At 36.4% G+C, this 25,620-nt stretch overlaps 1 protein-coding gene across 2 annotated transcripts in view; it reads right to left on the reverse strand.

The window, feature by feature from the left end:
• Window positions 1-25,620, reverse strand: part of GABRA3 (gamma-aminobutyric acid type A receptor subunit alpha3) — a 281,817-nt gene that overhangs the window by 59,428 nt on the left and 196,769 nt on the right. For both annotated transcript variants that reach the window (XM_054545204.2, XM_002832249.5), the window contains one exon: window positions 21,969-22,189. In XM_054545204.2, coding sequence (XP_054401179.1) covers window positions 21,969-22,189 — 221 coding nt within the window. The remainder of the gene's footprint in view (window positions 1-21,968; window positions 22,190-25,620) is intronic.

The following is a 25,620-nucleotide window of genomic DNA, read 5'->3' on the forward strand; positions in this document are numbered from 1 at the left end:
CACACAAACACACACACATGAAAACTGACCACTCCAGGAAAAAATACAAAGGTGATGGAGGACATCGGAAACCTCAGAGGTCAAGTCTAAAGAGCTCATACTCAGTCAACAGAGGCAACATTTGGAAAAGATGCTGGATGGATTGCTCAGTGGAAATCTGAATGGTATATGACATGTTTACATACTCATTCCCCTGCAATAGTCTCTCTGAATAGTCTATTTCAAGGTTTCCCCTTCCGATTTTTTTTTTTTTATTTTTTTCAAGGCTTAACTTTCCTTGGGCTAGATAGTAGCCTCCTATGTAGAAATGGGGCTCACACAGCAAAACTTAAGAGTTGCTTGGAAGCTAGCCCTCATGAGCTATTTCTAACTAGCCTTTATACTTCCTGGTTATATTGGACTCAACCTCTGCCATCCTTTTGGAGTTCTAATAAGTTGAGAAACTGGTTATCAATTATAGTGTCACCCATTCCCCCAGTGGCTTCTTCCCTTAGATAGGCACTCCTGCTGAGAACTTTTCAGGGCCCAAGTACTCCTTAGGACCAGAAATCTTGCCTAATAAAACATCAATATATGAGACTGAAAAGAATATGCCTCACTTCTATGCAATTACCAAAGAAGCCTGTGGGGAAGTGTTTTGTTGAGGCAACAAATAAAGAAGTGCATGCAAGGGATCCCATGTGTGGGGTCTCCATTTCTCACTCTTCATATCACAGTGCTACTTTAACAGTGTTAGGAAGCAAGATCTTAACAAGAAAATATCCGCAGGCTATTGCTGCGTAACACGGTTTTTCTTTGGTTAATGAGAGTGAGATACCAGGAGATATTTCTTGTCAAATTACAGACATCCATGTGTCTATGAAGGCATAGAAGGTTCAATGTATAATTGTTATCATTATGATGATCATTGCTAATAACCTATGAGATGCTCACAGCATGTTACAACTTCTAAAGAACATTCCCCATCAGTAATTCCACTCAGGCCTACTGCTAACATTTGTGATGTAGGGACCCTGGTTGCCTGGAACTAAGGATTCTATTTACCTCATTTGCTCCCTATAGTGACCCTGTGAGGGACATATTGCAGACATTATTATCATCTTTATTTCAAAAATAAGAATTCATGGTGTTAAAGTGAGTTTCTCAAGTCACACAACCTGGAGAGCTGCAGTGCAAATCTGGTGTTCTTTCTACACTAGCAATTTTCCATTCATCTGAGGGTAACAGTCTCCTCAGGTCCTCAGTAATCTTTAAGTCATATGAGAGATGCTTTAGTTATCTTTGAGCAAGTATGTTCTATGTATAAGGCAGTCATGGGAAGATACTAAGAAAAGAAGGAAGAACCAGAGGCACAAGCTACAATCGTTGCCCTCATAGTGACCACTGTTATAGGAAGAGAAAGCTAACCCTCACATATGCAGTTAGCCATTGACGCAGGGCAAGAGTTGAGTACATTAGCCTGAATACAGTCAGAGTGCTTTCTGTTGCAGAAAAAAACTTGAAGGGATATTGACAATTCTATGTCAATATGTGAAGGGAGATAAGGAGGGCAAGAAGATCAGACAGCATTGACATGTTTAAGAACTAATGAAAAAAGCACAACATAATTTGGTTTATGAAGTACCTTGCCCCTACAAACATTTGCTTTTTCTCTCTCCCCTGTGCTTAGGTGGGTTGAGCAAGAAGTGGATGGGAAGAAAGATAGAAAAGTTATTATAAATCAGTCTTGCCCCTAATCAGAAATCACTACCTTTGCATCCTGCTTTGATAGTCTATTTGTTGTGGTCTTATTCTCCATGTCCCCAGAACTGCTGGCTAGACATAAAGTAATTTCCCCTTGGCATTACTCATAAGAGGCAGTATCTTGGAAATAATAATATAAGTGGAGAAAAGGAACACAATTTTCTTTATTAAACTCTCATGGAATCTTTTCAGTATCCAACACAAGGAGCACGTTTTTCAGTGAAATACGTTTCTCTTGTGTCTGGTTCTTTGAGTCATGAAACCCCTTTTATGCCTTAAGAATAAAAGTCAGATTGGTGGAGTATTGCAGGCTAGCTTCAGAATTCAGCTTTTGTCCAAGACACATCGGAAATTTTGTAAATATCCAAGGGACCTTTAGTACCCTCACCTATAAAAAGGAATAGAGACAATATCCCCTTCCCTTACATAACCCATCCATCCATTCAACATTTATTCATTTAACAACATCAGCGATTTATAGGGTGGTAGGAGGCACAGATTAGAAAAAAAGAAATCAAAGTCTTTATCTACTCCAGAGGATTATCACTATCATCATTATTATCTTTACTAAATATAGAAAATAATTTCAAAGAGAAAGCTGGGGCAGAATCAGAGCCTTTAAGTGACATGGTTGCCTCTGACTTCAGATCAGCAAAATAAACAAATCCTGTAAAAATTTCATGTCCTCTCTCCTTTTCCAAACTTTCTCCCTCTTCATGGATTCATTTGTGAAGCTCTACTAAGTTTGGTTGTATTTTTGCTAGCAGTTTTCAGTGAGCTTTTCAAAAAAGGTCAGAATCCCCTGAAAATGTGGCATTCAAATCATAGAACTATAGTCTCAATACAGGGGTTGGCCTGCTTTGCTCTTTATGCGAAGATCAGATACAAAGTAAGAGGCAATCCAGGAAGCCCCTTCTTTGGGAGATGAGGATACAAATGAAAATCTGATGACCTTTTTGGCCCTGCATCTGCACCCTTCTCCCCCACATACATATTTCAGTTATTACTCTCATTTTACCATGCTTTGGAAGGGGTTGCAACTTTTAATAGGGTGTTTAGCAGGTGCCTTACTGAGTAGGTGACATTTGAGCAACAATCTGAAGCAGATGAGAGAATGAGCCTCGTAGAAACCTGGGGAAAGAGCATTCAAGTTAGACGGGGTAGCAATGCAAAGGCCCTGAGGTAGAAGTGTGCCCAGTGTGCTCAAGAAATAGCAACTAGGCTACTGTGGCTGTCTTGTAGAGATCAAGGGGAAGAGTAATAGAAGATGAGTTCAAAGAGGAAACTATGGGTCATAAACTAGATAGTATAAGGGCTCCTGGATATTTTTGCTTTCACTATGAGTGAAATATAGAGGCACTGTGGGATTTTAAGCAGAGGGTAACTTGATCAAACTAACATTTTAAAATCATGACAACTTTATAGAGAAAAAGTTAAAGGAGGTGAAAAACAAAACCAGGAAGATGAAGTCTAAAACTGCTTTATGATTAAAAACTCTCAAAAATCTAGGAATAGAAGGCAACTTCCTCAATTGATAAACAGCACTTACTAAAAACCCTCATCTAGCATCATAGTTAATAGTGAAAGACTAAGATACTTCCCCTAAGATCAACCAAGGATGTTTTTTCTTCCTTATTCAACTTCTTATTGAAGAATTTAGCCAGTCAAAGAAGAAAAGAAATGGGGAATGACTGCTAATGGTATGGAGTTTCTTTTTTGAGGTGACTAAAATGTTCTGAAATTAGATCTTGGTGATGGTTGCACAACTGTGAATATATTAAAAATCATTTAATTGTACACTTCAAGAGGATAAATTGTATGACGTGAATCATATTTCAATAAAGCTGTCTAAATAATTAGGCAAGCAAAAGAATATAAGAAAATGATTGGAAAGCAAAAATCAAAACTGTCTTTATTTGAAGGTGACATGTTCAGACATTCCGTGTTCACAAATTTAGAAGTCCTAATAGCATTAAGGTGGCAATTGTCTCCAAATTGCTCTATAAAAATCCCAGAAGATTTTCTTTTTGTGAAAATGGCAAGTTGATTCTAAAATTTATATGAGAATACAAAGGATCTAGAATAGACAAAGCACCTTTCAAAAAAATCATGAATACTTACACTTTCCAGTTTTAAAGCTACAGTAATCAGTATGGTGCAGTTTTGGCCTAAATATTGTAGTATAGACTAATGGAAAAAAATAGAAAATCCAGAAATGAACTTTGATATTTATAGTCAATTGATTTTTGACCAACGTGCCAAGCAATTCAGTGGAGAAAAAAAATAGCTTTCTCAATAAATGTTTCTGGGAGAATTTAATATACAAGTGCAAGATATGAACTCAGACTGTTACTTCACACCATAAGCAAAAATCAACTAACAATGGATCATAAACTGAAATTTAAGAGCTAAAATTTCTAAAGGAGAACATAGGAGAAAATCTTTGTTATCCTGAGTTGCATAAAGATTTCTTAGGTATGACACCAAAATCATGATGCATACAAGAAAAAATATGATAAATTACACTTCATAAAAATTCAAAGCTTTTGCTTGTCAAAAGATACCTTTAAGAAAATGAAAAGACAAGGCACAAAGAAAGTGAATATATTTGTGAAACATACATCTGATAAAGGACTTGCATTAAAAATACATAAATAACCCTTACAACTCAATAATGAGAAGAAAAACAACCTAATACGAAAATGAGAAGTGTATATATATACATATATATATGTATATATGCAAATAAGATATTCTGTTAGCTAATAAGCACATGGAAAGATGTTCAACATTATTAGTCATTAAAGAAATGCAAATTAAAACTACAATGAGATACTACTACATGCACACTAAAATGGCTAAAATAAAAAAGATCAACAATTTCAAATGTTGACAAGGATTTGGAAAAAAAATACGATCATAAATTATGGTGGATGGAAATCACACTTTGGACAATATTTTGGCAGTTTCTTAAAAAGCTTAACATAAACTTACCATAAGACCCTGTGGTTTTACTCTAATTCTTACTTTAATTACTCTAATTATTCACTAACAAAGATAAATGAAAACATATGTCCAAAGAAAGACCTGTTTATAGCAGCTTTATTCACAATAGATAAAAGGTGGAAACAACCCAAATGTCCATTATTGTGAATGGATGAACAAGATGTGGTATATCTACACAACGGAATGTTAATCATCAATAAAAAAGGAATACACACAATGGCATGGATGAATCTCCAATGTGTTATGCTAAGTGAAAATAGCCAGACACAAAATGTCGCACATTGTGTGATTCCATTCACATGACATGTCCAAGAAAGACAAATCTATAGAGACAGAAAGTACATTGGTAGTCGACTGGTGTTGGGTTGAGAACGGAGTGTTACTAAAAATTTGTAGAGAGATTTTTGGAAGTGATAGTATGTTCTAAACCTGAATTTTGGTTATAGTTGCACAATTCTATAAATCTACTAAAAATCATTGAATTGTACATGTAAAATAAATTTTATAATATGTAAATTATACTTCAAAAAGTTCTTATTTTAAACAAATCAATATCAGCCTTATAGCACAGTGTTTAAGAGCATGGATTCTTTTTTTTCTTTTTAGAAAGCATGCTTACCTTAGCCATTTATTAATTTATTTGTAGATTTAGGGGGTACAAGTGCCATTTTGTTACACAGATATATTACATAGTGGTGAAATTATGGTTTTTAGTGTAACTATCACCCAAATAATGTATATTGTGCCATTTAGGTAATTTCCCTTCCCTCACCCCGTCCTACTCTCCTGCCCTTTCAAGTCTCCAATGTCTATTATTCCACTATGTCAATGTGTATACATTATTTAGTTCCCACTTATAAATGATAACATGCAGTATTTGACTTTCTGTGTCTTAGTTGTTTCACGTAAGGTAACGACCTCCAATTGCATCCATGTTGGTGAAAAAGAGATAATTTCATTATTTTATTGATAAATAGTGTTCTATTGTGTGTGTATGTGTGTGTGTATATATATGTAACATTGTATATATATATAGCATTATATATATATATACATATATATATAATTTTCTTTATCCAATCATCCATTAATGTACACTTAGGATGGTTCCATATATTTGCTATTGTTAACAGTGCTGCAATAAACATCCAAGTACAAATATCTTTTTGATATAATGATTTCTTTGTCTTTGTGTAGATACCCAGTAGTGAGACTACTGAAACAAATAGAGCTACTATTTTTAGGTCTTTGAGAAATCTCCATATTGTTTTCCATAGAGGTTATGCTAATTCACATTCCCAACTGTGTGTAAGCATTCTCTTTTACCTGCATCCTTGTCAACATCTGTTTTTTTGTTTGATTGTTTGTTTTTGCATTTTAATAACAGCCATTCTGACTGGTGGAAAATAGTATCTCATTGTGGTTTTAATTTGCATTTCACTGATAACTAGTGATGTTGGGCATTTTGTCATATGTTTATTGGCCATTTGTATGTCTTCTTTTGAAAAATGTCGGTTCTTGTCCTTTGCCAACTTTTTAATGGGGTTATTTTTGTTTTCCTTGTTGATTTGTTTAAGCTCCTTATAGATTCTGGATATCATTTATTTGTTGGGGGCATAGTTTGCATATATGTTCTCCCATTCTGCAGGTTGTCTATTCACTTTTTTTGGTTATTTCTTTTGCTGTGCAAAAGTATTTTTCATTTAATTAAGTCCCATTTCTCTATTCTTGTTCTCATTGCACTTCCTTTTGAGATCTTAGTCATTAATTCTTTGCCAAGGCCAATGATCAGTAGAGTTTTTCTAGATTTTCTTCTAGTATTTTAATAGTTTCAGATCTTACATTTGAGTCTTTAATCCATCCTGAGTAAATTTTTGTATATGGTAAAAGATAGGGGTCCACTTTCCTTCTTCTGCGTATTGCAACCCAAATTTCCCAGTACCATTTATTAAATAGGGTGTCCTTTCTCCAGTGTATGTTTCTGTTGATTTTTTCAAAGATCGATTGGGTGTAGGTATGAGGCTTTATTTCTGGATTCTCTAATCTTTTCCATTGATCAATTTGTCTACTTCTATACCAATACCATGCTGTTTGGGTTAGTATAGCCTTGTAGAATAATTTGAAACCAGGTAATGTGATGCCTCCTGCTTTGTTCTTTTTGTTTAGGATTGCTTCAGCTCTTTGTGCTCTTTTGTGGTTCTGTGTTAATTTTAAGATTTTTTTCTAATTCTGTGAAAAAATGACATTGGTATTTTGGTAGGAATTGCACTGAATCTCTAGATTGCTTTGAATAGTGTGGTCATTTTAACAATTTTGACTCTTCCAATGCATGAGCATGGGATGTTTTCCCATTTCTTTGTGTCATTTACAATTACTTTCATCGGTGTTTTGTAGTTTTCCTTGTTGAAATCTTTCACCTCCTTGGTTAAACTTATTCCTATGTACTTTTTGTAGCTATGGTAAATGAGCTTGCATTCTTGACTTGTTTCTTAGCTTGATCATTACTAGTATATGGAAATGCTATTGATTTTTGTATGTGGATTTTGTATCCCGAAACTACTGAATTCATTTATCAAATTTAGGAGTCTTTTGGTAGAGTCTCTGGGGTTTTGTAGCTGGAGCAGTTAGGCAAGGGAAAGAAATAACAGACATCTAAATAGGAAAGGAAGACATTAAATTGTCTCTGTCTGCATATCACATGATTACATATATTGAAAATTCTAAAGACCCCAACAAACAATTGTCAGAACTAATAAATGGACTCAGTAAAGTTGCAGGATACAAAATCAACGTGCAAAAATCAGTAACATTTCCACACACTATTTAAAAAATACATCAAGAAAATAATCCAAGTCACTATAGCTACAAAGATATGCTTGAGAATAAATTTAACATTTTCAGAGATGAAAGATCTGTAAACTAAACATTGATGAAAGAAACTGAAGACACAAATAAATTGAAAATCATCTTGTGTTCATGGATTGAAAGAATTCATATTGTTAAAATATTGATACTACCCAAAGTGAGCTACAGATTCAATGCAATCCTTATAAAAAATTCAATGACATTTTTCACAGAAATAGAAAGAAATCATAAAATTTGTATGGAACCAAAAAAGTCCCCAAATAGTGAAAGCAATCTTAAGCAAAAATAACAAATCGAAAAGAACAAAGCATTGCACTATCTGATTTCTATAGTAATCAAAACAGCATGGTACTAACATAAAAACAAACACATAGACCAATGGAACAGAATAGAGAGCCCAGAAATAAATCTACACATTTACAGTCAATTGGTTTTCATAAAAGATGCCAAGGACACACTATGGGGGAAAGAACAGTCTCTTCAATAAATGGTGTTGGGAAAACAGGATATCCACATACAAAAGAATGAAATTGGACCCCGTTTACACCATACTCAAAAGTCAACTCAAAATATTTTGAGTTGAAACTATAAAACTAGTAGAAGAAAACAGAGAGAGAAAGCTCAACAGCACTGGCTTGGGCAATGATATTTTTTGTAAATGACCCCGAAAGCATAGGCAACAAAAGCAAAAATAGCCAAATGGCATTACATCAATCTAAAAAGCTTCTGCACATCCAAGGAAACAGTTAACATAGTGAAGAGATAACCTATGGAAGGGGAGAAAATATTGCATACTATGTATCAAATAAAGGGTTAATATTCAAAATACATAAGGAACTCAACTCAATAGCAAGAAAACAAACAGCCCAATGTTTAATATAGGCAAAGAATCTGAATAAATATTTGTCATAGATGTATGAAAAGAGGCTCAACTTCAATAAATAAATAAATACTAAATAATAAATCAATAATAAATAAATAAATAAATAATCAGAGAAATTCAAATCAAAACCACAATCAGATATTACCTCACACCTGTTAGGATGGCTACTACCAAAAAGATAAAAGATAGGTGTTGGCGAGAATGTGGAGAAAAGAGAACTCTTTCATACGGCCAGTATAAAAAGCAGTATGGAGGTTCCTCAAAAATTAAAAATAGAAATACCATATAACCCAGCAATCCCACTACTGTGTGTACATGCATCCAAAGGAAATGAAATCAGTATGTTGAAGAAATATCTGCATTTTCATGTTTATTTCAGCATTATTCACAGTAGCCAAGATATGGAATCAATTTAAGCATTCATTGGTGGATAAATGGATAAAAAGATGTGGTATATATACACAATAAAATACTACTTAGCCTTAGAAGAAAAGGAAATCCTGCCACTTGTGACAACATGGATGAACATGGAGGACATTATCTTAAGCAAAATAAGCCACACACAGAAAGACAAATACTCTACAATCTCATTTCTATGTGGAGTGTATAAAAGTTGGAATCAGAGAGAGTAGAATGGTGGCCAGGAAGTGGGAGGACTGAGGAGATGTTGGTCGAAGAATAGAAAATTTCAGTTACACAGGAAAAATACATTCAAGAGATCTATTGTACAACATGGTGACTAGAGTTAATAACACTGTTTTATATATTTAAAAATTGCTAAGAGAGCAGAATTTACGTGTTCTCAGCACAAAAATTGAGATGTGAGGTAATGCATATGAAAATTAGCTTCATTTAGCTATTCCCCAATGTATAAATATATCAAGACATTCTGTTGTACACCATAAATACATATTATTTTTATTTATTTATTAAAAATAGAGCATGGATTCCAAAGCCAGACTGCCAGATTTAAAACCCAGGTCCACCATGAACCCAGCTTGTAGTAGTAGCTATGTGTAAGTTACTTCAGTTCTCTGTGTCTTGTTAGCTAACGCCTTGCAGATGCTAATTGAAGCCCTAAGACTGGATGATACTACAAAGGGAGTGATGTATCTAGGGAAGACAAGAAGTCTAACGACTGAGATTCAGCATACTGGGTTCATGTCTTTCCACTGACTCTCCACATATCTCAGGCAGAAGGTATACGTATCAGAATCTTGAAGGAGGGAGGGGAAATGAAGCAAGCAGTAAACCATAGACTGCATATGGTCATTTGAAACTGTTGGTTCAGCAATTATGCTATGCCATCTCATTGGGTTCAAAATCCCTGCTATTGACTAAAAGTCACAGGGTAAATAATTTCTTTCTATACCTTTGGAATTGAGACAGATTAGTGACTTGGCTATTTGGTGCCCTTATCTCATCTTTATTGGAAATACCTAAGTACATTTTTAAAACAAGCAAACATATCAGAGATTATTCTTACTGTATGATTTGCTGATTTTTAACATTTTATTATACCATTGATACAAAAGCCAGTATTTACTTTGCATTTATTATACAGTGCTTTGCATATTAAGGATATTTTTGCTGGTACATATGTCTTGTCTCCTGAACTAGATTGAATACCACATGTAAGTCATTTGCTTTTAGATGGAAATCCATGCAACGCACTAACCCAATGAGAAAAGTTTCCAACTCAGAAACTATTACATCCATGTCTTCAGTGCCTGCTGTGGTCTGAATGTTTGTGTCCCCCTGAAATTAAAATGTTGAAATTTTAATATAACCACTAATGTGATAGTATTAAGTGATGGGGCATTAGAGAAGTGATTAGGTCATGAGGGCTCTGTCCTCTTGAATGGGATTACTGGCCCTATAAAAGTGACCTAAAGGAAAATGTTAGTCTCTTCTGCCATGTGAGGACACAGCAAAAAGTTGCCATATTTGAAGCAGAGAGGTAGCCTTTAGACACTGAATGTACTGGAGCCTTGATCTTGGACTTCCTGACCTCAAGAACAGTGAGAAATAAGTTCTGTTGTTTACAAATTACCCAGTCTAAGGTGTTTTATTATAGCAGTTCAAATGGATTAAGACAGTGCCCATTTGCCTTCGACCCAGGGAGAGTGACGCTTCTGGAAAGTGAGGTTCTGGTTATCATAAGCTACTTCTCCATTACTTTACCCTTCTAATGCAGCAACCTCTAGCACATATTCCTTACCCAGAATACTGTGGAGCTATACACATAATATTTGTATACTTTAAAATATGCAAGCTATATCTCAATTAAAGAATTAAAAAAACTGCAAAATTAATTGAATGAAAATGAGTCACCTAAATTAACTGCCCCACAGAAAAATATCAAATCATTCTTAGATTTTTGCACATAGAATACTGATTATTTTTTAAATAAGGGCATAAAATAGGAGAAAACCATAAATAAGGTTAGAGAAAAAAGGTTCCCACACTAACTAGAATCCTAAAGGTTAAAAATCTAAAGTTTATTGAATATATGTACTGGTTGTTCAGTGAGGATATCAATGTGTTTAAGTATAATGTAGGAGGGAACAGTTTGAACTTTGTAGGAGACAAGGGGCTCTGGAGTCCAGTATGAGCCATACTGAAAGCAATCTGTCAATTAGGCCTTCTCGAAGTGGAACAACCTACTCTGAACTCTTAGGAATGTTCTCTCTAAGGACAAATAACACTGCTTCAGGAGCAGTTGAGGTGCCAGGCCAGCTATTTCTATAATAATGGAGTAAAGGGCAGGATTTGGGATTTATGGTGAAAAAGAAAGAATAACAAATCATTAATGGCCATTATCAGTACAGCATGAGTCACCTGAAATATACTACCACCAAACACCCAAACCAAGTAGCACATTAGTCACAAGAATGCCAGTTGTCTGAGGTGTCCCATTAAATCTTCAAGCTATAGACAAGAAGCTCAGTACACAGGAAGGAGGGCCACCACTTTACTGCTCCATTTAGCCTTCAGAGGGAGCACATCTGAGTTTTTTTTTTCCCAAGTATTTAAGCAATTTATTTATTTATTTATTTATTTATTTTTATTTTATATTTTTATTTATTTATTATTATTATTATACTTTAGGTTTTATGGTACATGTGCGCAAGGTGCAGGTAAGTTACATATGTAACAATTATGTAACAAATATTTAACAAATATGTAACAAATATTTAACAATTATCTCAGAGGTGTAGCTCCAACCTCATTTTCTGACAGGCTTTCCCCCATTCTCCAGCCATCTGTAAAAACTTATAATTTTACAAAACAAAACTCTCATGTATCCGTCTTTTCATACATTTTTTTCCTGCCTGGAATACCCTTTCCTTTATATATGCACAACATATTTCCTTCAAGTCTTTTCACAAATATTCCCTCTTCCACGATGTTTGTCTGTGCCCTACAAGTATTGTGGTTTCCTCCAGCTCACAGCAATCTAAGAGCTCTTTGGACAACAGTCTTGGACCTTACCACATAGGATTATTAGTGTCTGTTTAGCTCTCTGTCTTCTGCACAGGACTATAAGCAACTTGAGAGAGTGGTCTCTTCATCATTGTAATCCCATCCCTGGTATGGTAATTGGCACATAGCAAATGGTTGACAGCTGTTTCCTGATTTAATAAATATTTCTGTGAGATAGGCAGAGCAGGTATTTTCAGCAACGTATCCCAAAAGAAGAGACTGAGACCCGGAGAAGAGAAATGCCTTTCCCATGGTTACACTGCTGATCTGTTCCAAAGGTGGGATTCACACCCATGGCTCTTAATTCCTTCTCTGATGTTTATTCCATTACAACAGAGTTTCTACTCTGTCTAGGGGTAGCATCTAAAATAGCTGGGTTCTTTGGAACAAGAGGGACAATTACGTTGACCTGTAAGTCCCTCTGTTAGAATGAACTTTTAAACAGACTCAATTTGCCTGGAGACCAGTTTCTTGCTTGGAGAATAAAGGCAGTCCTTGTTATTTCAAGGCCATGATTTCCACATGGAACTGGCAAAAATGAAATAAACGTGAGGAACCTTCTCAGGAATACTTTTTCCTTCCCACCTTCCAGCTCAAATGTTAGTTCCCCTGTGAAGCCCTGCCACACATCTGGGTCCATGTCCCCAAGTTTCAGTGAATCCTGTAATTTTTAGCACATAGCACTTCACTGTTAGCTTTGTGTGAAACTTCCATTATGCCTTATAGTATACAGTGAATGATGTGTCCTGTCTTTCCTCCTAAGATATGAGCTCTTGGAGGGCAGGAGTTGATGTCCTTGCATGAAGTGCACAGAGTAATTTGGGATTGACTGAGGACTTATACTATTATTTCCTTCTCACCTCATTGTAAGCTTTCTCAGAGCCCAAAATGAACCACTCCATCTCTTCTATGCTCTTACTTCTGTTCATTAGAGTGAGATTCACTAAGTGTGGCTCTGTGAGTCAGTTGCTAGCTTAATGAATAAGGAACTACAGGTGGAATCCCCTAGAGCAAAAGCCATTACAAAAAAAAAGTGTGTGAAACAAGCTATCAATGCTTGGTTGATCTGATTACATGAAATCCTATACAACTAACACTCTGGCCCAAATGCTTTCCCTGGTTCCTGGCCATTTCAGAGGCAGATGCTATAATGCAAGCCATTTGCATCTAAATAAGTAGGAGAAGAATTTTACTGATGAAGTTTGTGGGAGGAGGGTTCCTGACATGCAGAATTTAGCCTTCACATAGTTTGTCTTTGGAATATTCAAAGCACGTAAAATTGACTCAGTCATACAATAAAAAATTTCATGGTCTTAATATGATAACAACCCTCACTTAATTGGTTCAGAGCACCACCTTCCTCTTGATTATTAAACATGGAGAAACTAGTGCCTATTTCCTTTGAGCTAAATGCAGGACACTATTACTGTGTAACGTAACCCATAGCTGACATTTTGTGCAATGTATTCAGTTTTACCAAATCCCACTGTGTCAAAGTTTTCCTGAGTTCCAGACCTGCATTTCCAACTGCAGCTTGTCGTGTCCACCTCAGATTCGTTATTTAAAATTGATAGCCCACACCTTCCCTTATTAGAGGAAATGATGTGATGTAAAGGGGAAAAAAGGTTTCACTAGCAGAATGACTTGGGTCTCTATGCCAGCTCTGCCACTTATTGGTGGCGTGAGTTTGCTCTATTGAAACTTCAGTTTACTAACTGTAAAAATAGGGAAACAATAAAAATAAAAACACTTCCCAGAATGCCAAGCCAAGAAGTTTATCAAGCAATTTACATGCCTTATCGCATTTACTTCCTGCAATGGCCTATGAGGCAGGCATTGTTATGATTTGCCTCATTTTACAGAAGAAGGACCAGGAGCAGTCTTACTGCAGAACCTACCTTCTTAATAACCACGCTATATTATGCTTCTGTAGTATATACACATGAACATTGCTGTGAGGATTAAATGAAACAAATACATGTGAAGCAACTAGCACAGTAGGTGACATATAGCAAATCCCCAAGATATGTAAACTTTCTAACTATCCCCTCGTGTCTCCAAAATATCTCCTTCTTCTCCTATAATGAGTTTTTGCTGTGGTAGTTGTTGTCGTTAATAATTCACTCAGTATCCAGGGAGAATGTGTCAGAATATATCACCACAATTCACTCAGTATCCAGGGAGAATATGTCAGGGACATTCTCAATGCACCTTTTTCCTCAATACCCTATATCCGGTTGGACTTCAAGTTCTGTTGAAAACCTCTCTCATCATACTTGCCCTTCTTCTTCCACTTTCACTTCTCACTGCCTTTTCTTGGACCTCTGTCATTCTTTCCCGGACTATGAAAGGGTCTGATAACTAGTATTTCTGTCTATTTATCTTCCAGAATACAACCAGGGATTTTAATTTTAAAAAACACTGGGATTGGCAAACACTTGCCAACTGTTCACCAAATCCACTTTCTCATTTTCTTGGTAATGTTTCTTTTCCCACCATGTCCATGTGACCTCATTCTAGTTAAAGTAACGTCAGTAGAAATGAGTATGCCACTCAAGGCCTGGTCTATAAATACCTCCCATATACGATCTGTCATGCTCTTTCATCTTCTACTGACTTAACACAAATAAGCACAGTGGTCTTGAAACAAACCTGCACATTGTGCACATGTACCCTAAAACTTAAAGTATAATAGTAATAAAATTAAAAAAAAAAAAGAAAACCATGTGTTGCACCACTTGGAAATGAGCCGCTTGTCAATGGGGAACACCTGCTTTGAACTTTAAGCAGCAAGAAATAACACTTCTATCATGTTTGAACTGTTATTCATTTTGGGGTTCAGCAACTTGTGTTATCACAAATTCTCTTGTCATGTCTTTCACTTAAAAAAAAATTATGTTGGTCAAAGGATGCATACTTATAATTAGGTAGGAGTAATAAGTTCAAGTGATCTATTATACAGCATGGTGACTAGTTGACAATAATGACGATATATTGTATTCTTTGAAAAATGCTGACAGTGGATGTCAAGTGTTCTCATCACAAAACGTTAACTATGTGAGGTAATGCATTTGCGAATTAGCTAGATTTAAGTATTCTGCAATGTATATATACTTAACATCATGTTGTACACAGTAAATACAATTTTATGTCAATCAAAACATAAATAAATCTGTAAAAACAATAATGCTTCCCTGTAACTACAGGATAAACATATTCTGTATCACTTCTTCATTATCATCCCTCATCTGCCATGCACAAATCCTTCCAAATAGGTATGCTATTTGGCTATATTTCCTACTCCCTTTCTTTATCACTGCCATGTTCCAAAATCTTATTGCTCCTCTTTATTCTACGGAAATGTTAACAATTGGGTCATCATTTATATTACACCCCTAATACTTCCATTATCCTAGGCAACTTATTTGCTTATAGAAACCAGCCATACAACATCCTGAACTCCACACTTCCAATTAGGCACCAAATGCCATCAATGCTACCTCTTGAACGTATTGTATGTCCACAATTCTTCCTCAAAACCTAATTTAGTGGAAAGAGCAGTAACCTGAAGCTAGAATAAGTGTTGTGAATATTAGAGATGTTTTACATAAAGTACCTAACAAATAGTAGGTGTTCAACACATAGTATACTACATATACATAGTATATATAATACATAGTTGTCATTAGGATGATCATTTGAGTATTATGGCAGCTTCTTAGCTAGGCACCTCATCTTCAGCCTTGCCTTCCTCTAATTTGCCTCCTGCACTGCTCCCAGAGTGATCTATCTTAAATGCAAATTTGTTTGATTTCTTCCTCCGCAATAAAGTCTTTAATGGATCCTCATCATGTTTATGCCAACATAGCATATAAGCCCCTCTCCCCACCTCAGACTGCTTTCCTGCACTGTACTCTGGTCCAATCATACTGAACTTTTAGTCCTTCAATGTATCATCACTACCTTCTCCTCTAACTCTTCAAGCCTTTATACATGCTATGCTCTATCTCTGGAATATTTCCTCCCTGTCTTCTAATTTACTTCTACAGATCTTTTAGGTCTCACAAATCATTCAGAAGGTGATTTCCTCCGGAATTTATTGTGGCTATTCCCGACAGACTCTTTTCACTGTCCTTTTTAGATGCTCCCATAGTACTCTCTCTTTCCCCTATCATGTCTCACAAAGAAGCATGGATTTTCTGATGCATGATGTTGATTCATGAATACATGTCTTCGTGTATACTATTTCTTCTGCCTGGAAAACCCTCCTCTATCTCAGCCCTGTCTCTCATTTGTTTGATAGTCACCTACACTTCCTTCAAGATTCAAGGGACAAACTATGCAGCACCTCCTTTTGCAGCTTTCTTTGATAACCCCGTATCATTTTAGATGTGACTTCTCCTGCGATTCTATCACATTTTGCACCTCCATTTCAGGAATTTTATATTATTGTGTAGCTATCTGTGCACAGGTCTCTTTAACTGTAGAGTCATTAAGAGCATGACCTGTGCCTTATTTATCTCTGTAGCTCAGCAGATATTCCAGAACTTTAAACATAATAAGCACTCGTGAATGTGCTGATGAATGTTTTAAGTCAATAGGATAAAATCTAGTTAAATTCAATAAATAGTTCTCCTTAATATTCAGATAGTCAATAGGACTTTTTTACTATATTATGTATATTATGCAACATTTATATACAACAAACACGTTTACCCGTATCCTCATATACAAATAATATGACATTAATAGAGATGAAGTTCTCTATATATCCATACCTGAATAATAGAACATATTTTATAAATGTGTGTATCATCTCGGGCTGGGCTCTGCTAATTATCTATGCATTGTTCCAATTTTAGTATGTGTGCTGATGAAGTAAGTAGCATGTAATGGGTTTTAGCCTGTATTTTTATGGTTGTTCTGAGGTCCCAAGATGAGGCAAAGCAAGGCTTCTTTCTAAATTGCCCTAGTAACATACCCATGCAATGCTTGCTCAGATTTTAGTAGGAAGCTGTCCTTCTGTAGTTTTCCCATGGACTCCAGATAAGATTCCTGAGAGTCAAAATAATAATAGGGGTGCTATAGAATAACACTTTCTGAAAAATTCTAAGTGTTCTGAAGACCTTATTCAATTTGTGCTTTTCATATGCCTGCAAGACAGGCAGCAGCTACATTATTATCAGACTAGAGAAAGTGAATGGTTTGTGACTTGAGAAAGGTCACTAGGTGTATCAATTGTGGGCTGTAAAAAGAGCCAGGCTTTTATTTTTCCATTTTGAGCCTATGTCTCCCTCCAGGCCCACCTTCCTGGATCCAAGGTGCTACTGTGTAGGAAACCGATGGCTTCATCATGCTTCTGTGCTTCTGTACTTCCTCTATTCTGTAAATCAGAATAAGCACAAGGGCATTCTACATAGACTCTAATCCCATCGAACTTGACTTTCTTGTCCAATTCAGACTAGAATAAAGGGCCCAATTATCATCATCTTCCCATTCATTCAACTGTATTTCAAGGCAACTAATCCTTTGCTTGGCTTCATCCTCTGCCCTCCTCAACCTGCATCTTCTATTTTTTTATATTTCAATATTCCCATCCTCTCTCCTTTCTTCTATCTTCTCTCTCCCTCCTCCAAAACTTAAACCTATTCTCTATGCTTTATTCCTTTTATTGTTGTTTTTCCTCTATCCTGTTCTTTTCATTCATTCTCTATTTCTCCTGACTATTTGCAATCTCTACTGTGTTCAGATCCTTTCCTGCCCATTACTCTCTCCTTCCTCTTGCTTCTCTTCCATTTGCTTACTGTCTTCTGCCCATCCACATCTCCTCCTCATTATTCTGTCCCTCCATCCACCTCATTCCATACAGCTTCTTTTCTGTTTACATATACTCCACTCCATTCTTTCCACAATTGTGTGAACTCTTATCTCTTTTTCAGACTCTTCTTTCCTATAATTTATTACAAGCATGCCTCTCTTCCATCTATTCCTTCCCTAATGCTCTGTTTCCCCAAATTCTCCTGGATATATGACACTCATTCATACCTTTTCTCTGTCCTGTCCTCCCCACCTTCATTTCAACATTCATATATAACCTCATAACCTTTCATGCAATGTGAGAAGAGGTGTCCCTCTTCCTTTCGAGTGAAACTCTAACTGTAGATTTGATATCATCCCCTTTATGGTATTTATGAGAACTTGCTGTCAGCGATGTGTTATTTCTACTATATCTTCAATCTTTGTCTTCCTACTGACTCTTTTGTACTATCTCACAAATATGTGTCAATCTCTCCTCTGAAAACAAAAGCAATTTCTTTTACCCCTGAATGTAGCTATGACACATCCCTCCCTTTCGTTTTTCAAACAAGCTTCTCGAAGGTATTTTCTATGTGCACTATCTCCCCACTCCAACTCCTAAAACTCTCCATTGCACTAGCCACTCTATTGAAACAGTGTATGTGAAGAACACTAATATCCTCCATGTTACCAAACTTAAGACATACTTTTAAGTCTCTATATTACATCTCTTTTTATAGCCAACAATGTTGTAAAAAATGTGTAAACAGGGTAAAGTGCATGAACTTGCAGCTACACTACCATATTAATAATGCTGGCTCAACCATCTACTACCCAAGTGAACTTGAAAAATTCTCTTACCCACGTCGTGTCTCAGTTTTTTTTCATCTGTAAAGTTGGGATAATAGTACCTATCTCATACTGTTGTTAAAGCTGTTATGAATATTATAAAAGTAGAATGATTAGAACAGTGTCTGTCATATTTTAAGTACTATATTGATATTAATTAATATACTTATTATACTATTAGTGGTATTATTGATAACTCTCATTGTTTTCAAACTTTAATTTATCAGTCAAGATGGGTTAGATTAATATGCAGTAGGAAACAATCTGAAAATCTCAGTGTCCTAAAGTAACAGAAGTTTATTTCTCACTCACACTATCTCTGGTTGGGGAAGTGGGACCCACTCGCTTCTATGTCATCTTCAATAAGGGGCATAGAATGATAGGGCCAAGACCACCTGGCATAATGCTACTTACTGTGGCTAGGGGAAGGCAACATGGCAAATTATGTATTGGCTCTTGAAGGGCTTCCCATCATCTCTCAGCGCTGAAACATACTATTTACACTCACATTTGGTTAGCCAAAGCAGGTCATTTGTCCATGCTGAACTTCAAGGCTCAGGGAAGTGTGGTACTACTTTGTATCTAGATGGAGGTGAAGTGAAAATATTGGCAAGTGGTAATGTTGACTACCACACTTAGCTTTCAAGATACTGCACACTGTTAACAGCTCCCTGACATTTTCTTCCTGGTTTCTTTCATAGGTTCCTCTTTCCCCTCCACTGCCTTACTGATAGTAGTGCTAGATGACTAAATACCTGGCATGAAATTCTTCTTGTTCTATACTCTTTCCTGAAGTGATGACATCCATTTTCACGTTTCCATTTGTTCCAATATACTAACAATACCACACTTTATATCTCTACATTGTATCTCTCTCCTGATCTTAAGACTTGAATATCTAACTGCTATTAGACTTCTTTCCCTGGATAATCTACAATCACCTTAAGCTTATCTTGTCCCAAATTAACCTCCCAGACTTATCTAAATTTGTCCTAACTTTCATATCATCTACTCCAGCCTATAGTACCATCTTTCACCCATGTTATTTGGATACCTACTACCTTCAAAACTCCTCCTCTCTGTCATTCTGAAGTTTTCTATATTTACTGCCGATTTCCTCAACATATCGTCACTTCTCCATCTTAATCCATTGTTCTGAATTAGAACACCACTTCTAATCTAGACTATTTCAGCTGTTTCTTAATCATTTTCTCTAATTCCAGTCTTTTTACCTTCAAATGCATTATTTACCCAGTAACTACAGAGCCATACATGAAATAGAAAACTGACCACCTCAGTCTCTTGCCTAAAATATGTCCTTCCATTCCCTGCAACTGCTCACTTGGTTTTCTCTGTCTAGGACATCCTTTCTCTCTTCCTTCTGCCTCTACCTACCCACCTACAAGTTTCTTGACTGCATTCTACTTACATAATAATATAAAATGCTAATGCTAATACCAATAATCAGAAGCCTAGCTGTTGCCTTATCCAGGGACTCTTCTCTCAACCTGTCCCAAAACAATGAGTTAGATGACCCTGCTCTATATTCCAATAACTACCCATCTCTTTAGTATTTTAGTGAACATCATTTGCTATTATCCTATTAGTCTTTCTCCCCTTTATATTGTGATTATCTTAAGGACAGAGACTATGTCTCATTAATGTTTGCATTTCCAGAATTTACTTTAGGGCCATGTATATATTAGGAAGTCAAAACATGTTTGGCAAATGAATAAATGAAGGAAAGCTTCTCTTTCTTTCGTCTACAATTTCCCTCCCTCTTGTTCATCTCCTCCCATGTCCCTTCCCCTACTTCTCTATGTCTTTTCCTCTTTATTCCCATCTGCTACATCCACTTCATTATATTCTCCTATCTCTTTAGGATATCCTAATATCTAATCTAGCTTCTTTATTTTACACCATCTTATCCTTTGTCTTCTCAACTTCTCTACTCTTTTTTTCCTCTCTTCTCATATTCGCTTTCTTTCCACCATTCTCATTTCTCCAATATATATGCCTCTATGTACTCTGTGTACTTAGTCTTCTCCTCCCCTCTCGACCCTCGTCTTCCCACTTCTATCCACTTTCCTTCTTCATTATTTTATCCTCCACTCTATGCTCATTTCTCCTCTATGTTCATTTTTCCTCCCATCTCTCATCCAACTTCTCTCTTAAGTATTATCCTTTTTTCCTTGACCATCTCCTCATCTTCCAAATTCTTGTAGGAAAAACACCAATAAATAGCAAATTTGAAGTAATGAGAGATTAGTATACAGACAAACACACTTCATTTATTCACCACCTATTTACCAGGCATGCATTATTTGAGGTTTGTTCTGCAAAATAACAAATACACCAATTCTAAATAGCCATAGAAGCTCCACTACACAGAATTAGCACCCATTAATGTGGAAGGAAGCTTCAGGAAGTGACAACTGATGTCGAAGGAACAAGCAAATTCATAAAAAAGCAAACCCCAAAACCAAGAATGTTTTTTAGTATTGGGGAAAGAATCTTATTGCACTGAAAATGTTTTCAAACTTATTCTTTTTGACAGCAAAATTCAATGCCTAATAACTCTATGACAGTAATAAGTCATGAAATACATAAAATTGTGATGTTTTTATCCGTTGGGAGTTGGAAAAGTATGAAATATAATTTATATTTTATGAAGATTTCTATATATATATACACACACACATATGCACACACATATAAACATCATGTATAGATAGATAGATATAGATATAACCTTAAATTGTTTGGAAAATTCACTTATTATCATCCTCAGTATCCTAAGGTAATGTAGCATAAAATAAACATATTTAAATAAATAAAAAATTAAAATAAGTATTTTTAAATTTATGTTTATAAAACACTGTATGTTTCACAAAATACCCATAGTTATCTCATTTGATTCTCACAACTCTGCATCATAGGGATAGTTTGTTGTTGCAGTTAAACCTAGTCAATTCTAATTATCAGCGTTCATACCTGTGTGTATGTTTTTGTGAATCTGTGTGTTTAAGTGTCCTTGAATACGTATGTCCTTCTGTGTTAGTCCACATGTGTCTTTAGGTATGCATGCATATACAAATCATGAATGTATACCTCTGTGTTTCTCAAAATGTTCATCTATGCAACTCTCTATTTATGTGTTTATTAGAATGTATATGTCTGTGAGTATGTATGCATGCAATTGTATTAGGAAGTATATACATACCTGTACATTTCTAATCTATACACTTGAGGGAATTTTCAATGGATACTCTAAAACATTCTGCTTTCAAGCCCAGTCCTACTCCCAATATACTTTGGGTAGGAACCACCACTCTCTGACCTCATTGTATAGAGGAGGGTTCCGTTGTCCACCAATCTGAGCAGTTTGTTGGGCGTGGTCATGTTATGAGCCACCGATTTCTTGCCATTGTGGAAGAAGGTGTCAGGTGTCCAGATCTTACTAGCCAGGAGATTGTTCAGTGGAAGGATCTTCATGGGGCCATCAAATTTCAGTCTTTCATCATGCCATGTCTGCCGAAAAAATACATCAATAGTGTACTCCTAGGGGTGAAAAGAGAGAAAAACAATGTTTCAGTTGAGTTCTGGTAAGGGCTCATAGTGCCCTTAGCAAATATTAATTACCTTGCAGTATTTCCTCTGATGCAGAGAAGCAGCAGTCTATTAACAGTAGCTCCTGGTGTGTAAGGAAAATGATTATAATTGAGAAATAATGCCATGGAGATTAATAAGCATGGGGATAACATATTTGACAAGGCGTTTTTAAGGAAGACCACTGCCAACACATCCCCACACAGCACACAAGCTGATCATGAGACTTTGCCTTATGAAAAGGCAAGTGCTCCCTCCTGTATGCAGTGACACCCAAATAAGAACAAGTTTCTTACCTTGTCTCTACTGCTTAATGACCCCATATGAACATCAAAGGCCAATATAAAAATCGCCACAAAACCAAAACCTTACATTTTATCATACATTTAATCTGAGCCTCAAAATAACAAATATGTCTGATTAGCGAATAGCTTATTATCCTCAATAAATAATGAAATATTATAGATAAATAAGATAAAAAACATACCTTATAGACAAATAAGATAAAAATGGGTAAATGAACAGCAAAGTCATGAAATGGATAAAAATTGCTAATAAATGTGAAGAAAATATTCAAATTTGCTGTTTATCTAAATACAAAATAAATGAACAATAAACGTTCCAGGTATTGGTAACAGCATAATAAATTGTTTGAGTACATTTTCTTGTAGCTATTAATTATAAAACCTGAACAACAACTGTATATACCTGTATTACTTGAAAGCAGTGGAGTGTGACTGAAAGCAGACTGAAACCTAAGGTGAGTTTACCTTTGAAAGATGGCAGCAGCAATAGATTAAAATTGTGAGTTTGTGATTTTTCTTTCTAGAAGGTGCTTCCCAAACCTAGAATTCCTGTGGCATATACAACAGCCTTACTGGCTCAAGGTGGCAGAGAATCTGGACCATTAGGGATGGAAGACTCAAAAGTAAGAGAATCCCAGAAGGGATGGGCCTCCAAATCTGAATATATATTCTGCCAAAAATTCTGGCTGATCACTATACTACACACAAATAGGAGAGACCCTGGGGCCCAGTTAAAAAAAAATAGGCAGAAACAATAAGATAGTGGTCCACTAAATGAAAGAAATGAGCTGGGTGATGTTTGGGAATTTGCTACGATTTAGACTGAAGGAATTCCTTAATCCATCACAATTCAAGTGGAGGAAATCTGAAAAAGTATTAGCTTATCAGAGAATAAGCTCTGGATTGGCAGATGAAAATTCATGAGGAAGTCCTGGGAACAAGAGAACCACTGAGAGGGTGAGTCCCAAAATCTGAGTATAACATCGGCCCAAATATTTGACCACTGAACTACACAAGGCACAGGGGACACTTCCAGATAGCCAGGTTAAAAGAAATGAAAGCCAGAATTTGCTGAATATTCTTTGGTTTAAAATCCCCTAATGGCTTCCAATCATATGTGGAATGAACTTTTCCTTGCCATAAGCTGGCCCTTGCCTTCCTCTCTGAGTTATTCTCCAAACACTCTTTCCTTTAAAGATTAGCCATTCTGGCATTTCTCTTCCTTTAGTAGACCAAAAACATTCCTGCCTACAGATTTAAAGATCATATAATTGGTTGCCTAAACTGGAACACTTTTAAGAGGAAGAGGAGGCAGGACCGTGGCAGATGAGAAGCTGGAACTAGACTTTTACATAAAGCCAAGATCCTGAAGAGCTTAGCAAAAGGGTAAACTAGATCAACTTAACTAGACAAAATCAGATCACAACACAAAAGTCCAAAAAGGAAGGGGGAGGAGTTGAGGAGAAAGAGTTTCTACTGAAATGTAGCAACCTGAAAATTCTAATCATATGTGGGATTGACGTCCAAATGTATACTGTCTGCCTGATCTGAAGTTTACAAGCTGAAAACTTAACATAAAAATTGGTCTTAAGCTGGGTATACCACTAGATTGACTTGCCAAAGCAAACACACAAAAAACTGGAAGGACAGAACCACAAATTAATGCTTGCTGAAAATTACTTCACTGTCCTTAATGACAAAACACCTAAGGAAATGGTTACAAGTAAGGGTCGACAGATACAAGATAAAACTGAATTAAAGCCCCTCCGAGGACTCCATATAACATAATTATCCAGTAGTGATTATGAAAAAAGCTATAATTAAAATTATAAAGGCTATGAGGGGAAGGGAGAGAGTAAAAGCAAATTTGAAAAAGATCTATCTAATTGAAGTTGACTTTCTGTAAAAGAAAAATAGTCATTGAAAATAAAAGTTCAGTGGGTGTATTACATTGAAGATTAGATATTATGAAAGAGATATTACTGAACTGGAAAATACATATGAGGAAAAATTGCCCAGTTCACATTTAAGACGTATAACTGATAGGAAATATGAAAGGGAGATAAAGTACTATGAAGGATAAAACTAAAAGTTTCAGTATACATGTATTACGATTCTAAATGTGAGAGATTTGAGAAAATAGGGGAGAAAAAATATTCAAAGTAGTAATGGACTACAATTTCCAGAATTGTTGAAATATATGCATCCTTAGCTTCAAGTGCCATAATGAATTGCAAGCTCAATAAATTAAAATAGATCCCAGCCAGTACATAATGAATTTAAAGAATACCAAAGAAGAGATTTTTTAAATTGCAAAACAGAAAAGACATACTACCTACAAAGATATGACCACTTCACTTATAACCACCACTTATGTTGACTTCTTTTTTTTTTTTTTTAACAGCAGAGGACCCGCCTTTTATTTAAATTAATGTCTCGGAAAGCGCTGTTCGGCCCCATTGGCCTCCGGGAGGAGAGGCTGAGCTGGAGCGGGGCGGGGAGGGTGTTGGAGCGGGTGGAGGAGGGCGGGGTCAAGGGGGCGTCCTCGGCTTGTGAGGGTGGACTGGGACCTAGGCCCGGGCGGAGCGGGGTGGGCTGCGTCCTCAGCGCCGGGGCTGGGTCTAGGGTTGAGCCGGCGGCTCGGGGCGGACGCGTGCGGGCTCTGCCCGATCCCTCTGCGCTTGGGACTGTCACACGGAAACCAGCGGGCGCAGGACCGACACGCGGGTTTCCAATGCGCTGGTGGGGCGGTCGCTTCAAACACGTGGGAAGATTTTTCAGTCGAATGGCATTAGGACAACTGGCGGGCCATTTGGAAAAATAGAAGTTGGTGCCCTTCCTCATTCCTTTTTTTTTTTTTTTTTTTTAATTTATGAAGTATTTATTGATGATTCTTGGGTGTTTCTCGGAGAGGGGGATATGGCAGGGTCATAGGATAATAGTGGAGAGAAGGTCAGGAGATAAACACATGAACAAAGGTCTCTGGTTTTCCTAGGCAGAGGTCCCTGCGGCCTTCTGCAGTGTTTGTGCCCCTGGGTACTTGAGATTAGGGAGTGGTGATGACTCTTAAAGAGCATG

This window comes from Pongo abelii, chromosome X (assembly GCF_028885655.2).
Source record: "Pongo abelii isolate AG06213 chromosome X, NHGRI_mPonAbe1-v2.0_pri, whole genome shotgun sequence".
Taxonomy (NCBI): domain Eukaryota; kingdom Metazoa; phylum Chordata; class Mammalia; order Primates; family Hominidae; genus Pongo; species Pongo abelii.